This window comes from Vidua chalybeata, chromosome 18, assembly GCF_026979565.1.
Source record: "Vidua chalybeata isolate OUT-0048 chromosome 18, bVidCha1 merged haplotype, whole genome shotgun sequence".
Lineage (NCBI taxonomy): Eukaryota > Metazoa > Chordata > Aves > Passeriformes > Viduidae > Vidua > Vidua chalybeata.
In genome coordinates, this window is record NC_071547.1 from 4,775,140 (window position 1) to 4,789,795 (window position 14,656).

Below are 14,656 nucleotides of genomic sequence, written 5' to 3' on the forward strand. Positions count from 1 at the left end.
CATGAATCTTTTCCTGAGGGTAGGAGGGGATCATTCCATCTGTCTGTGCAGGCCTGTGGCTCCTCTCTGTTGTGGCTCCCAGTTTTTTCTTTCTAAAAAAAAACTCAGCAGTTCAGCTGCGTTACCCAGTTCTTCTTGAGATGATTTTACTGATGGCTGGATTCAAGATTTCCTCCAAGGGATGATAAATATAATCCCAGAATATCCTCAGTTGGAGGGCCCTGCCCAGGACACCCCAGGAGATCAATAATCTGGTTTTTTGGAGCAGAACAGGTACTTGGCTGTTTTTCACGTGTTTCAAGCACTGACAGATCTTTGGGTGACATGTCAGGACAGAGCTGCCCTCCAGCTAAACTGGGACACAGCTGCTGTGTGCTCTGAACACCTTTGTCCCCTATTTGCTGTCACTCTGTACCCCAAAGCCAAGTGCTTGGCTTTCAGGGAAGAGTCAAAACCAAAGGTTTCCTCCTAGAGCACTTCTTCATGTGCTAATGTCTTTAAAATATCACATTTCTACTTTTTTTAAATGGTTGCTCTAATTTTTTTTTCCTTCCACATGATTTATTGCCACAAATTTGACTTCAGCAGTTCTTTGGACTCAGTCCAGGATTGTTTGGATGTAAGGAACTATTTCCAAACTGATCTTAATTCACACATTAATGTCATAATGTTGCTTATTTTCATCAGAGCAGAAAGTTGACTGCAATGAAGAATTGCTCTCCTGGGAAATTGGTTTTGTTGCTTTACATGTTGTTTAAAAAATAACTGTAGGGTGGTTTTTTTTTATTATTTTCATGCTGTAGAATACTCTTTTGCTGTGATTTTTGTGTCAGGAAAATACTGCAGTACAGTTTTTCTCTCTGTTAAGCAGGGAGAGGGTAGTGATGAAATTAGGAATGCTTGCACAGAAATGAGTTATGCATCACATTTACACTTCCAGATACCTTCTATTTTTAAAATCCATAAAAATATAAGCAAGCTATGTTCTGGTGTAGAAAAACATTTTTATTTGTCCATGTGTGGTGTTTAAATTCTACCACTAAATCCTTCTGGGTAATTAGATTGCTCTGAAATTTTAGGAGCCCTGCTTGGGGACACTTCTGAATTATCCAGTCGATGCAGGAAATTAAGTTAATAATTCTGCTAAAGCTGCAGAAGTTGTGAAGTGGCAGCTACAATAATCCCCAACACAGAGTTCATAACCAGAGGTGATATCTTGTGTTAGACACCACATCAGGCTCCATATTTTTAGGGCCATTTAGGAATTTGGTTTTTTTCCCTGGATGTTGTGCAGGTGTTTCACACCCATCCCTTCCATTTGGGGGGAGCCAAACATAAAGTGCAGTTGGGTTGGAGAGGGGCAGGATGTACCCATGCACTGTGGGGATCCCTGAAATATAATTTACAGATATAAAGACATATAAAAAATATATATAAAGATATTTCTTAAATTATAAAGATTGATAAATTTGTAAAGATTTAGAAATATAAAGAAACCTTTATGTTTGAACCTCGTGGAAGGATGAAGGGGCTCTGAAGTGTCCCTGTCCCTCCCTTTCCTCTCTCCGGAGCCGGCCCCGCGCTGCCCAAGGCCACCGTGTTTTGCTGTTTCTAAATTGGGAAGGGAGCAAGTTCCTGTCAGAGATTCCCAGAGCTTTCCCTGGTCCATCCTGCAGCTCCAGGCTCGTTGTTGGAGTCACGGGAGGCTCTGCTTCCTGCGGGGTGTCCTGGGCTCCTCTGCCTTTGGGATCAGGTGTGGGATGGGGCAGCCCAGCCTGGCGTGGCCTGGAGCACAGCCATTCCCAAAGGGATCACTGCAGACCCCCCAGAGAGCCCTGGTTTTGTTCCACAGCCTCCCATCGAGGTGTCCCTGCCCATGGCAGGGGGTTGGGATGAGATGACCTTTAAGGTCCCTCCCATCCCAAAGCATTCCATGGTTCCATCCCATATGGCTTTGGAGAAGAAGGTGATGAGGTGACAGCCACCCCCTGGTCGTTAGCCAAGGGCCTCCTGGCTTGTGTCAGCAATAGTGTGGCCAGCAGGACCAAAGCAGGTCCATTCTTCATGGAAAGGATTCTCCAGCTCTGGCACAGCTGCCCAGGGCAGTGGTGGAGTCACATCCCAGGATTTAACAGAGGTGTGGATGTGGCACTTGGGGACATGGGTTAGTGGTGGCCTTGGCTGAATCCCTCAATCTCAGAGAGGTTTTCCAACCTCAGCAATTCCATAATTATGAATTAGTCCTTGTATCCTGCACAGGCCTGGTGCAGAGGAAGGTCTGCCAGCTGCTGCCATGGGGTTTTGAATGTGTGTCCTGGAGGTACCAGCACAGGAGCAGACCTTGGGAACAAAGATGTGGTTTTCCAATGGAATTTTTTATGGCTGCTTGTCTTAAACATGGGGTGAATTGAGGTTCAGGTGCATCAGGAGGTGAGGTGAAACCCATCCCTGCCCTGGCTGCTCTGCTCTGACCTCCGAAACCTGCTCCCACCACCCTTGTGTTGTGAGTTTGCAGGATCTGGATGTTGCTGTAGCTGCTTCCTGAACATTGTAATCCTCCAGAATCCCAACTCCTGCCTGGTGTGTTCACGTTCCTTCAATCCTCTGCTGGAACTGCTGCTGGAGGGCCAAACACCTTCACTGTCACCTGGGCAGGGCCCTCACAGGGTTACCGAGTGTAGCTGCATTTCAGGAGTGAGGAGAGAACTTGGGAATACTGGCAAATAGCACAGGAAAAATATCAGATGTATTTTTAGCTTCCCTAAATCACACTTTGCTTTTTGCTTGGGGTGAACCTCTTTTCTCTTCCCTTGCAGGACTGTCCTTTTATAGTCTGTATGACCTATGCCTTCCACACCCCTGACAAGCTCTGCTTCATTCTGGACCTCATGAATGGTAAGCAAGGCTTGTTCAGATGATGGTGATGATGATGATGATGATGATGATACAGAAATGTTGGCAGGAGGATTGCTGAGATGGTTGGTCCCTCAAGCCTGGGCTGCTCTATGAGCTGATTTATTCTGCTCTCCACAAGCCAATGTGTGGTACAGCCTTTGCTTATGTGGAAATCCTCTGCTGGATTAGTCACTGAATGCAAATGTTTATGAAATAAATGCATTTTAAAATGGAGTTTCAGACTGGTCCAATCTCTGTATGAACTTTCTCAGCTAGTTTGTCACCACACAGATTTGCAGAGGGTGGGGCTGTGTGCTCTTCAGGTAATGAGAACCTACAAAAGCTGTGCTGTTCCCCCACAGTGTCACCCCATCTGCCTGCAGGGTAAGATTTTACTGTTCACTTAATTATTACATATCAAATCTCATTTCAGGAGGAGATTTGCACTACCACCTCTCCCAGCACGGAGTGTTTTCTGAAAAAGAGATGAGGTTTTATGCTACTGAAATCATCCTGGGGCTAGAGCACATGCACAATCGCTTCGTGGTGTACAGAGACCTGAAGGTAATGGTTGGTGGGTGCCTGCATCCACACAGGCCCTCAGATAAGTGCCATGGATTTCCTTTCCTGAAACCTTTCCTTGGCAGGATTACTGCTTTATCTGCCTGGTTTTTGTAATGAGTTTTCAAAGTCGTTCTAATCCGTGCCATTATCCAGTTTAACCAGCCTGGGAGAGGCTTGCTGGGGGTCACAGTAAATCCTGTGAAGTGTTACTTATCTCCCTGATGGGAGCAATTTAGAGCATATACTGTATTTCTGGGAGCCCTGAAAGAGGCCTCTGTGTGTGTGTGATGGGGGACAACAGCAGGAGAGGTGCTGGGGGGTTTCACTGGCACTTGGGAAATCAAGGACAGGTCCCAGAGAAGAGTCCCTGGACCAAGTGACAGCACAAGGGGATGAAAGTCTGCCCAGAGACTGAGAATAAAAGGTGTAAGAGCCACACACAGTCCCTGCTGTGAAGAAACCAAAAGCAACTTGAGGCCAGAATGGATTGTTCATTTATTACCTGCTTTGTGTTCAAACCTTGCCTGGTTATTCCCTTCTGTTATTCAGCATTTCAGAACCTGTGGAGTTGATGGTAGTGCTCTGTGAGAACGTGGATTTTTATCTAGGAGGTGCCTGATACCTAAATGTTAAATAAGAGAAGGCAATTACCAATTACCAGGGAGTATTGATGTTTGAGTTGCTGTGCTGTGAGAGTTTGCAGTTGTCAGCTGGGGAATACCAAGCACTCACCTCCCTCTGTTGGTTTCCAGCCTGCAAATATCCTGCTGGATGAACATGGGCACGTGAGGATATCAGACCTTGGGCTGGCTTGTGACTTTTCCAAAAAGAAGCCACATGCCAGTGTGTAAGTATTATGTCTGGGAGCTCTGCTGCACATACATGTAGTGCTAAATCCATCCTAAATTTGTCTTTATAACTTAACTTTGCCTGAAGGGGAGGAATGACACTTGTGTGGCCCAGGCTCGCTGAGCTGGAGGCTCTAATGAGGTTTTTTGGGCTCCTCTCCCTGTTTTCCTGCACAGTTGTAGCAGCTGATGTGTAGGCATGGCTGGGAGATGACACATTATTTCAGGATGATTCACTACTCAGAGAAGAACCTGACTGAGTTAAAGTACCAGATTGCTTTAATTGTCCCAACCTGGTAATTAAATATTCCCAAACTGACTAAAATCCTGGATTTATTGTGTCTTTATCTTTCTGGATCTTCATGGAACTGGAGGCAAATTATGTTCCTTTCTGCCTCTCACCATCAGGATTTAACTAGGATCTGAATTCCTGGAGTTGGGTGTGGATTCACATCTTACCTGTCACGTTTCATTCTTAGGTCCTCAATTGCCCTGATTTAGTCTCGGAATTTATGCAAAAAGTGAAACTCCAGCCTGTCACACCTTAAGAGATTTGCAATTCAGTAGCTTCTTGAAAAAAGTCCACATGTTTTGGGTATATCAAGGGTAAAAGTAATACTTGGTGGCTGCTTCTAGTGGTGCCCAGGGGTGAGTTCAAGAGTGTCCTGTGCTCACACAGGTGACACACAAAACCCATTGGAAGCAAAATAAAATGGTTAAAATGAATTCTGTCCAAACTGGGCTGTCTTATTGAGAGAATACTGGTTTTTAATGATTTTTTCCCCCCAATGTTGGATGTAATGAATGTTTTGTGCTGTTGTGCTCTGCAGAGGAACCCACGGGTACATGGCCCCCGAGGTGCTGCAGAAGGGCACAGCCTACGACAGCAGCGCCGACTGGTTCTCCCTGGGCTGCATGCTCTTCAAGCTGCTGAGGGGGTGAGTGGGGCTCCTGCCTTGCCTTTGGGAGCTTGGGGGCCTCTGGGGGTGTCCCTTGGAATAGCAGGACGTTGTGTGTCACAGATTCTCTGAAGTGATCCCTCAGTTCCACGTCCCCATGTGTGACAAAACCAGGCTTTTTCTTCCAAACCAAACCAAACCCTGCGTGCTGTAGTAGCTACAGGTGTGGGACATGAGGAAGGCAGATCCTCTGTCTGCTCTTGGAAGTGCTGCAGACAGCAGTTTACTCCTCTCTGGCAGTGTTTTAAATGCTGAGATGTTGCTCCTTGGAGTGCTGTTAAATTGTGGCCTTTGTGTTGAGACCCGGTGTTGTGAAGGAGCTCTTGGCTGCCCTGGTCCCTTTTTGGCTGCTACTCAGCCTTCCCTCCTGCAGGGTTTGGGCCAGGTACAAGGTGTGTATCCTTCCATTTGCTGAATCTGGTCTGTTACCTTATCAGTGTCCAAAGGTACACAGTAATTACAGCTTTGTCAGCAATTATCTCCTCATTGAACTTACATGTCTGGGATAGATTAATGCCATGGGATTTATCTGTGTACTTGCACTGATGAGCAAGTGCTTGTTGAAAATGGCATCCTCACAGTTAATGGCAAACCAGAAGAACTCTGAGGCTTTCCACAATGCTTCTCTGTAAAGATGGATCATTAGGTCATCCTGTGCCCTCACACATAATTAATTATAATCTTTTATCTCCATGCAGACACTGTACAAAGGAAGGTCAGTGTGTGACTTGTGAATTGAACTCTAGAGCTGTATCAATTTAACATTAATTGTGCACAAAGCAGACTATGTAAAGGTGCCAATAAAGAAAGAAGTGGTGTTTAAATTGCCAGCCTTTGGGCTGTGATTATACCTGGCAGAGATGTTCAGGGTGGTATCAGCCAGAAGCCAGAGCATTATTCACGGTGAACTCTCATTCCTCATCTGTTGTGAAGGCAATCAAACACATCCCAAAACAAGGGCTGGGCACATGGTGCCGTTTCTTGGTATTTGGTAGATTTAGTCTGGCACAGAATCTGCCCATAAGTCGCCAGTGAATCATTTTCTTCCCTGATCTACTCAGAGCCTTCTTGTCAGAGTACATGAGGCTGTGTGGGAACCATTTACCTGTCATGCTAAAAAGAGAAAAATTGAAGTCCTGGTCCATCCACTGCATTCATCAATCAGAACATTTCTGAGAATAAAAGGAAAATAACTTGGGAGTAGCAGGTCTCCAGTTGAAACATGCTGGTACACTCTGCCATGTGGTAAGCCAGAGTGCTTTAGAATAGCTAATTAATGGAATTGATAAGTGAGTAACATTTTGATTATGAAAAACATAATCCCCTCAAGGTTTTAAAGAAAAGAAGCTGGGAATATATCCTAAATCTAATCAAAATATCTCTTACTACAATACTGCTTCTTTCTTTCACAAAGGACTGTGTGATAAATCTCTAATGGGTCACAGTCTTCCATAGCTCAGAGGAAAATTCAAATTCAAGCCAGAATTATAAAGCAGGAAAGGGATGAAGCTGATCATTTATAAGATACCATCAAATCTCTTCCCAGTGGCTGATGCTGTGGGATCTGTGATCTCTTATCTCCTTACTCTCCATGATGGGGAATGGTGAGTTCAGTGGGTCATGCTCACCTTCCCTATAGAAATCCTTGGATTTAAATCCCTGTGGGTGATGGCTGCTTGGGGGTTTCCTTGTTAGCTGAAAACTGTTCAGGTTTTTGGGAGATAGATGTAATTGCTGAGGCATTTGAAGCACATCTTTAAGTCCAGATCACTGTTTAAGAATTACCCAAGTTTCTACTCACCTTCCTGTGGATCAGATTGCTCTGCAGGACAGGAGTGAGGAGGAGGAAGGATGGGACTGACAGGATGCTCCACTCTTTTCTGGCATTGCCACAGCTGGAATACCCTGATATGCTGAGGCTTTACATTTCTTTATTAGCATTCTTTTTCTTCTTTGCACAGGCACAGCCCTTTCAGGCAGCACAAAACCAAAGATAAGCACGAGATCGACCGGATGACGCTCACCGTGGTAAGGCCTGGCCTCAGTGACATCCCCATGTTCCCTGAGCTCCCATTTCCCCTAAAACTGGAACTGCACCCCCTGCTCTCCCAGACAGCTCTATCTGCACGTGGCAGAGCTCCATCAGAGGCAAGAAAGCAGAACACGCCACTTCCATCATGGAATATCTCTTTCCTTTCTCCACAGAACGTGGAGCTCCCGGATTCCTTTTCTCCCGAGCTGAAGTCCCTTCTGGAAGGGCTCCTGCAGCGGGATGTGAGCAAGAGGCTTGGATGCCAAGGAAGAAGGTAGGTGTTGTCTTCTCCTTGGACCTCTGCCTTGAAAAATTTCCACTTCTCTGTCAATGAGTGAATTCATTTCAAGTAAAAATCTGCTTCCTGTTGTGAGGATTTTAATTTTGGAAAGAGAACATGACAAAGTGCTGCTGCATGGAATTACATTTCAGATTCCTTCATTTTGGATATGTTTTTTGGACAATTTCTGTCCTTGAAGCCTTTCCCTGAGTTCCCTGCAGTCATGCTTGCATTGGGTGGTGTTCCTACTTCTCATCCCTTGGTTGTTTTTCTGGTTTTGCTTGATCTGTTTTGGCATGAAATCATATGACTTGACTCAGACATACTGATAGGGAAAATTTATTGTTTATATTGTATCTGTAATGATAGGAGCATATTACAAAAAAAAAAAAAAAAAACCAAAAAAACACAAACCCACAACCAAAACCAAAAAATGATCCCAAAAGCACCAAGCAAAAGCTGCGAGTATTGCTGGTGTCACTTGATTATTCTGAGGAAAAGAGCTTTTGTTCTGTTTCTTGACCACAAAACAGTCCTTGCTCCTGCCAGGTTCACCGTACTTGTAGCTGTTCATGAAAATGTTATCTCCTGCTTAAAAAGCCAGGGTGAGACTGAGGGAGAAAAGGAGAGGAGTAAACAACAGTTGAGAAATCACTGGGATGTGTGATAACAGGTAGATGGTCACACCTGAGCCTCGGGCTGGCTCCAGTTCCAGTGGGAGATTCAAAGGGGTTTTTTCTTGGAGCCCTCTTTGATAATGACCTGAGATTGCTTTTTCCTGGGAGATAACAAGAACAGTTGATTATTTCCCCATAGAATTTGTATAATGTGAAATGGTGTGGAGCAATCTGGTTATTTACAAGCAGTGATGGGGATCTGACCCAGATCCATGTTTGGGATCTGATCTGGATCTGTGTTTGGGATCTGACCTGGATCCGTGTTTGGGATCTGACCTGGATCTGTGTTTGGGATCTGACCCAGAGCAGTGTTTGGGATCTGCCCCAGATCCATGTTTGGGATCTGCCCCAGATCCATGTTTGGGATCTGACCTGGATCTGTGTTTGGGATCTGACCCAGAGCAGTGTTTGGGATCTGCCCCAGATCCATGTTTGGGATCTGCCCCAGATCCGTGTTTGGGATCTGACCTGGATCCGTGTTTGGGATCTGACCTGGATCCGTGTTTGGGATCTGACCCGGATCCGTGTTTGGGATCTGACCTGGATCCGTGTTTGGGATCTGACCCGGATCTGTGTTTGGGATCTGACCCAGAGCAGTGTTTGGGATCTGCCCCAGATCCATGTTTGGGATCTGCCCCAGATCCATGTTTGGGATCTGACCCAGATCTGTGTTTGGGATCTGACCTGGATCTGTGTTTGGGATCTGACCCAGAGCAGTGCTGGGATCTGACCCAGAGCAATGTTTGGGATCTGACCTGGATCTGTGTTTGGGATCTGACCCAGAGCAGTGCTGGGATGTGACCCAGAGCAGTGTTTGGGATCTGACCTGGATCTGTGTTTGGGATCTGACCCAGAGCAGTGCTGGGATGTGACCCAGAGCAGTGTTTGGGATCTGACAACAGAGGAACGTGGTCTCCTGTTGGAAATGGTGGAGTGCCATCAGGAGTTCTTGGCTGCCAGCCCTAGAGCACTGTTCCAAATGTTTCCACATGAAAATCTTCTCTCCTGTTGTTTACTGAGGAATTCTTATATTTTATTTTGCAAAAAAAGAGCATTTCCCCTGATGTTCTCAAGTGATAGAAATGTGACCTTTGAGGGCTTTGTATTCCTTGAATACACTTGAAAAGCTCTTTCATTTGTTGACTTCAGTCACTTCTGTTTTGCAGCGCACAAGAAGTAAAGGAACATCCTTTCTTCAAAGGCATTGATTGGCAGCAAGTCTATTTACAGAAGGTAAAGGATAAAGACAGTAATTTAACTGACTTGGTAAAGCAGTCAAAGGAAAATAAACCCAAACAGGTACTGAACAGAAAACGTGAGGGTCACAGTGCCCAGCACAAGTGCTCACTCACACAAATACAGGGAGGGTTGTTGATGAATATTCATTACTGCAGATCTTCCTGATTGTTATGAGTAAATAATTAAATTTCCAGGCTCAAATGACTGCATGTTTCCTTTCCTTTGCTGTCTCTAAACTTGGGAGTTTTATCCCCAGGTTTTTGAAGGAGCTCTAATTAAAAGAAGTGCCAATAATTTTGCACTGAAGTTTAATTCCAAGGGGGAGGCTCTGGCACAGTCAGGTGTAATCTGTGCAAAAAATACAAAGGTTGTGCATGACTACAGAATGGAGTTAAATAATGCCCATTAAATTGTCTTTAATGATGCTGATTTCAATTTCTAGTACACTCCCCCCCTGATTCCTCCCCGGGGAGAAGTCAATGCAGCAGATGCTTTTGATATTGGCTCGTTTGATGAAGAGGACACTAAAGGCATTAAGGTACCCAACTCTCAGTGGTGGAGGGTGGCACTGGGACTGCTGTGCTTGGCTTTCCTTGTGTGTGTGGCATTTCTTTGCTTCAAGGCTCTGGATGTGCAAGGAATTCCTTCAGGCTGGGAAAATCATTCCATGCTGTTGCCTTGGGCTGGTTCCCCTGCTTGTTGTTGCTTGCCAAGTGCTTAAGTTTTTAAATTGACTGGAATCTACTTTCTTACCAAAAATAAAGGAATTGTTTCAAATGGTCAGGAAAGAATTGGGAAAGTCTCAGATTTTCAAGAATACCTTATGGTTTGTGTGTTTAAACGTTGGGATTTATTTCTGGTAGCTTGGAGAAATGGAGCTAAACCTTGTTTCAATAGTTGAGTGGTCAGAGAGTGCCAGGGAAAACTCTTAAAAATGACAAACTGTGTTAATAGTAGCAATGTCATAAGTTAGAAAAGTGGTAAAAGAAAATTTCAGGTTCTGATATTATCCAAAATGTAATGAAAATAATATAAACTATATAAAAAAGGAGAGAAGTTAGAGCTGCTGGCCCCTTTGGGACTCACATGAAGAGGGTGACCCCCCTGTGAATTCCTCCTCTCTCTGAAATTTCCCTGGGACTTTGGGGCAGCAGGGCTTGGGTCAGTGCCCTTCAATGTTTTCATCACCCACTTCTGCAGGAGAACAGACCTTGTTCTTGTTCTTACAGAAGTGAGTCAGGAGGGAAACTAATTGTTCTAAACTTTATAAGGAAAAAGCCCCATTAAGTACTCACTGAGCCTAAAAGGGAGCTCATCTGTCAGTGTCACCTGCTGTGGTGACAGAAGTTGGCACAGAAAAGTGCAGAGCGCCCAGGATGTTCTTTATCCCAGAAAATTCCACATCTTCAGCATCAATGTTAGCCTGGCAGGATTCCAGTCTCCTGTAATTCTGCAATGCCAGGATTCAGAGGAACATTTTGCAAGGAAGAACCAGGTGGTTTTTTATTGCTTGAGGGGCTCAGAGATCCTCAATAACATGATTCCTGTCACGGAATGTGAATCAGCAGCAGGTCAGTGCTGTGTCATCTCCAGTTTGATCTCAGAATCTCATAGCTCAGGCTGCCCATGGGATAAATTTACCCTTGGGGGTGAGTCAGGGAGGGATAGCACAGCCCCCCTGGGTGCCACAGGCTTCCAGAGGGGACAGGAGGATTCCTGCCTGAATCAGCTGCCAGCGAGGTGCCAGGAGCCCTCTCTGCCCTGGCCACACAGTTTGAACCCCTTGCTCTCCCCCCTGCTCCCTGGGGTTGTATTTATCCTGCAGAGAGTCCTGTTGCCCCCAGAAGAGCTTTGGGGTTATGTGTGGGGAGCCCTCAGGGGATGCCTGTGGCTGTTCCCCCTTCTTCAGGTGCCTCAGGGAGTTCCTGCAATCGCAGAGAGATTTTCTGGGTGTGTATTTTCCTGCTGGGATATAGCATGGATCTCTGAAAAGAAGGAGAATATTCCAGGAGTGTCTGGCCTGACTGCAGTAGGAGAATTAAGCTGCTCCTGCAGCTGTTGGTGCTGCATCCACACAGCTTTAAACTCCTCCAGGGATGGGCACTCCACCCCTGCCCTGCTCAGTGCTGGAAAACCCTTTTGGTGAAGGAATTTTTTCCTAATTTTCTTCAGTGCAATTCAATTTAAGTACTCAAAGGATTAGTGGAGAAAAGGATCCTTGTGCCAGTAAAATTGAGACCTGCAGCGCATGCTGATGAATTCTGAGGGTTCATTATTAAGACTATATAGCCAAGCTGTGGAAGCATGGAAGGCATTACTGTGGAAAAGGTATCTTTTCACTTATTAATGGAGTTCTTGGGCTCAGAAGTTTTTGTGCAACAAAGGTGAGAATACTGCTGCTTACATTGGAGTAGTTATTTAAATGTCTAGAGAGCATTATGGGGTAGTGTTGAGTGAGGATTTTGGAGCTATCAAACCAAAACAAGTTTTGAGCAGGTGGCCTGTTCTCTGCACATAAATTAATATCTTTGCTTAAATTAGTGTCTGTGCTTCTCTTGCTTGCATCTGTTTGTTTTGTGAAGGTTTGAGTTCAATCCATCGTGTAAAATAATACTGTTGCATGGGTAACTATTAACTGTTGGGGTTAAGAGTAGTGAAAGTTATTAAAATGTTGGGTTTTTTGTTGTTTTTCTCTTGCAAGTTGCTTGATAGTGACCAGGAGTTATATAAGAACTTCCCTCTGGTAATATCGGAGCGTTGGCAGCAAGAAGTAGCAGAAACTGTTTATGATGCAGTAAATGCAGACACAGATAAAATTGAGGCCAGAAAAAGGGCTAAAAATAAGCAGCTTGGCCACGAGGAAGGTAATCTGTCCTTACACTTCTCTCATCTTTTGCTGCTAGGTAGTAATTCCTGGGTTTGGAGTTCTCCCATTGCTGTCGTTCCCAGGAATCATTAGGATTTGTTTAATCGCTGTCGTGTTGCTTAAGATGTTTCTAAATGTTTTGAAATGCTGAATGATGACATCAGGCTTTGGAAAGAGATGCATGGAATCATAGAGTCCTGGAATGGTTTGGTTGGAAAGGATCTTAAAGCCCATCCAGTTCCACCTCACTGCCATGGGAAGGGACACCTTCTACTATCCCAGGTTGCTCCAAATCTCATCCAGCCTGGCCTTGGACACTTCCAGGGATGGGGCAGCCCCAGCTTCTCTGGGCACCCTGTGGCAGGGCCTCCCCACCTCCCCAGTCTGTGGGGTTTGATTTCTGCCCAGGAGCTGGGAAGAGCCCCAGGAGGTTTTGCACAGCAAACTGCAGCTTGCACGGGGGTGTTGCATCAAACCCCCAAACTTCGGAGAGCAGCATTCAGTGCTTTTAAAACTTCCTGCAGTGAGATACTTCTTTAAGAGCCCAGTGCTGTCCTTGTTCCCTGCTCTGCAGCCACAGCAGCTGTGTAGTGAGGGCAGAGCTGGGGCTGTGTGTGTGAGATCTGAACCTGCTGAGGGCACGGCAGGTCCAGGGCTCCGTCCCCTGGGCACGGAGCTGGCTCAGAATGCTTTCAGCTGCACCTCCTGGCTCCTTGCTAACATCTCCTCTTGGTTTAGATTATGCCCTGGGGAAGGACTGTATCATGCATGGCTACATGCTCAAGCTGGGGAACCCCTTCCTGACTCAGTGGCAGCGGCGTTACTTTTACCTCTTCCCCAACCGGCTGGAGTGGCGAGGAGAAGGAGAGTCCCGGGTGAGTGAGGGGCCCTGAGCTGTGCTGGAAGGCAGGTGGAGGTGGGACACACCTGGAGTGCCCAGGAGTTCTCCTGGGGAAGGAGTTTTCTCTGAGTAAAAGCCCATTTGAGTATCTTCTCTCCTGTCTCGCTGTAGTTAATGCATAGCTTACACTGCACAGAGGAGACATAAAGTTGACTTGAGAAACCTGTTTGTTTTGTTGTGTTTTTAAAGGATTTTGGTAGTTGATGGTGTTGTTTTTCATTTAGGACCTCTGGACTATTTATACAAAAAAACACAAACTGGTAAGGTGACAAATGCTATAGCATTTTATTTCCAAGAAAATGCTATAGTGGCTGTAGTGTAGCCCAGCTGTGCTCACGTGCAGGGCAGATAATTTGTATATTTACGTTAAGGAAGCGTTTGGAATTTAAGACACTGTGTACTCTGCAGTCCATAGGGAGAGTTTTCCTGCACACTGCTGTGTATGTTCTCTTTGTAAGTATTGAGTGCTGAAATATTCCCTTTCAGCTCTTTGAAGTAGTGAAATTGCCTTTTTTTTGTAATAACAGTAATGCTTGAAAAATGTATCAAATTATATGCAACTCTTGAGGGAAAATAGTGAATATTCTGTTTGCAGACACACCTATTTGTAGATTCTTATTTCATGCTGTCATTACTGGCTTTTAGAGCTGATATTTTGTTGTCACTATTGAAGCAACCATGCCCCTTGTAAATCTCTCTCTTACCTTACTGTCTATCTTTAGTTCATGACCCAGCCTTCAGAAATAAATGTTTGTGTGATGACTCTTAATATTCATCACTTAATTCATGTGGATAGTCCAGGAAGATGAGATAGTGGCTTTATTTGATGGGCAACAACATTCTTTTCAATTAATTCTCTGCTCTTTTGCAAATGCTGCAGCAAAACCTGCTGACAATGGAACAAATAGTATCTGTTGAAGAAACACAAATTAAAGATAAGAAATGCATCTTACTGAGAATTAAAGGAGGAAAACAATTTGTCCTACAGTGTGAGGTAAGACTTGATTTTTGATAACTTGATCAGATTGTTTTGCATATGATAAGCAATTGCCACGTTTTTCTGCTCATCCTGTTGCATGTTAACTAAGGCACTTGGTGAAGCAGAGCTGAAGTGTTTATCACACTCGAGTTTTGAAAGCAGGGACTGTTATGGATTTCAGTGATATTTGGGACAAAATGGGTTGGGTTTATTAAATAGCTAAAAACTCCCAAACTTGTCAAGCTCCAAGGGCCTTGTTGGCTCATATCTCACTGTGGGGAGCTGTTGGAGCTCGTGTGTGGAAGGGGGAAGTGCTCAAAACCTTGTACCAGCTTCTGTTGGGATGATGGAGAAGCTAAGGGCTGCACATGGGCAATAGCCAAAGTTGCTGATTCCTTCAGAAAATTAAAATAGCT

The 14,656-nt window shown here is 45.0% G+C and overlaps 1 protein-coding gene across 2 annotated transcripts in view; it reads left to right on the forward strand.

The window, feature by feature from the left end:
* GRK3 (G protein-coupled receptor kinase 3) overlaps nt 1–14,656 on the forward strand; it is a 60,503-nt gene that overhangs the window by 39,643 nt on the left and 6,204 nt on the right. Inside the window, exons 10-21 of one of the 2 annotated variants that reach the window (XM_053959781.1) lie at nt 2,817–2,895; nt 3,329–3,459; nt 4,212–4,306; nt 5,138–5,245; nt 7,228–7,294; nt 7,472–7,572; nt 9,422–9,488; nt 9,937–10,032; nt 12,196–12,358; nt 13,099–13,235; nt 13,486–13,521; nt 14,142–14,255. In XM_053959781.1, the coding sequence (XP_053815756.1) occupies nt 2,817–2,895; nt 3,329–3,459; nt 4,212–4,306; nt 5,138–5,245; nt 7,228–7,294; nt 7,472–7,572; nt 9,422–9,488; nt 9,937–10,032; nt 12,196–12,358; nt 13,099–13,235; nt 13,486–13,521; nt 14,142–14,255 (1,194 nt within the window). The remainder of the gene's footprint in view (nt 1–2,816; nt 2,896–3,328; nt 3,460–4,211; nt 4,307–5,137; nt 5,246–7,227; nt 7,295–7,471; nt 7,573–9,421; nt 9,489–9,936; nt 10,033–12,195; nt 12,359–13,098; nt 13,236–13,485; nt 13,522–14,141; nt 14,256–14,656) is intronic. The other variant, XM_053959782.1, reaches the window with a different exon arrangement.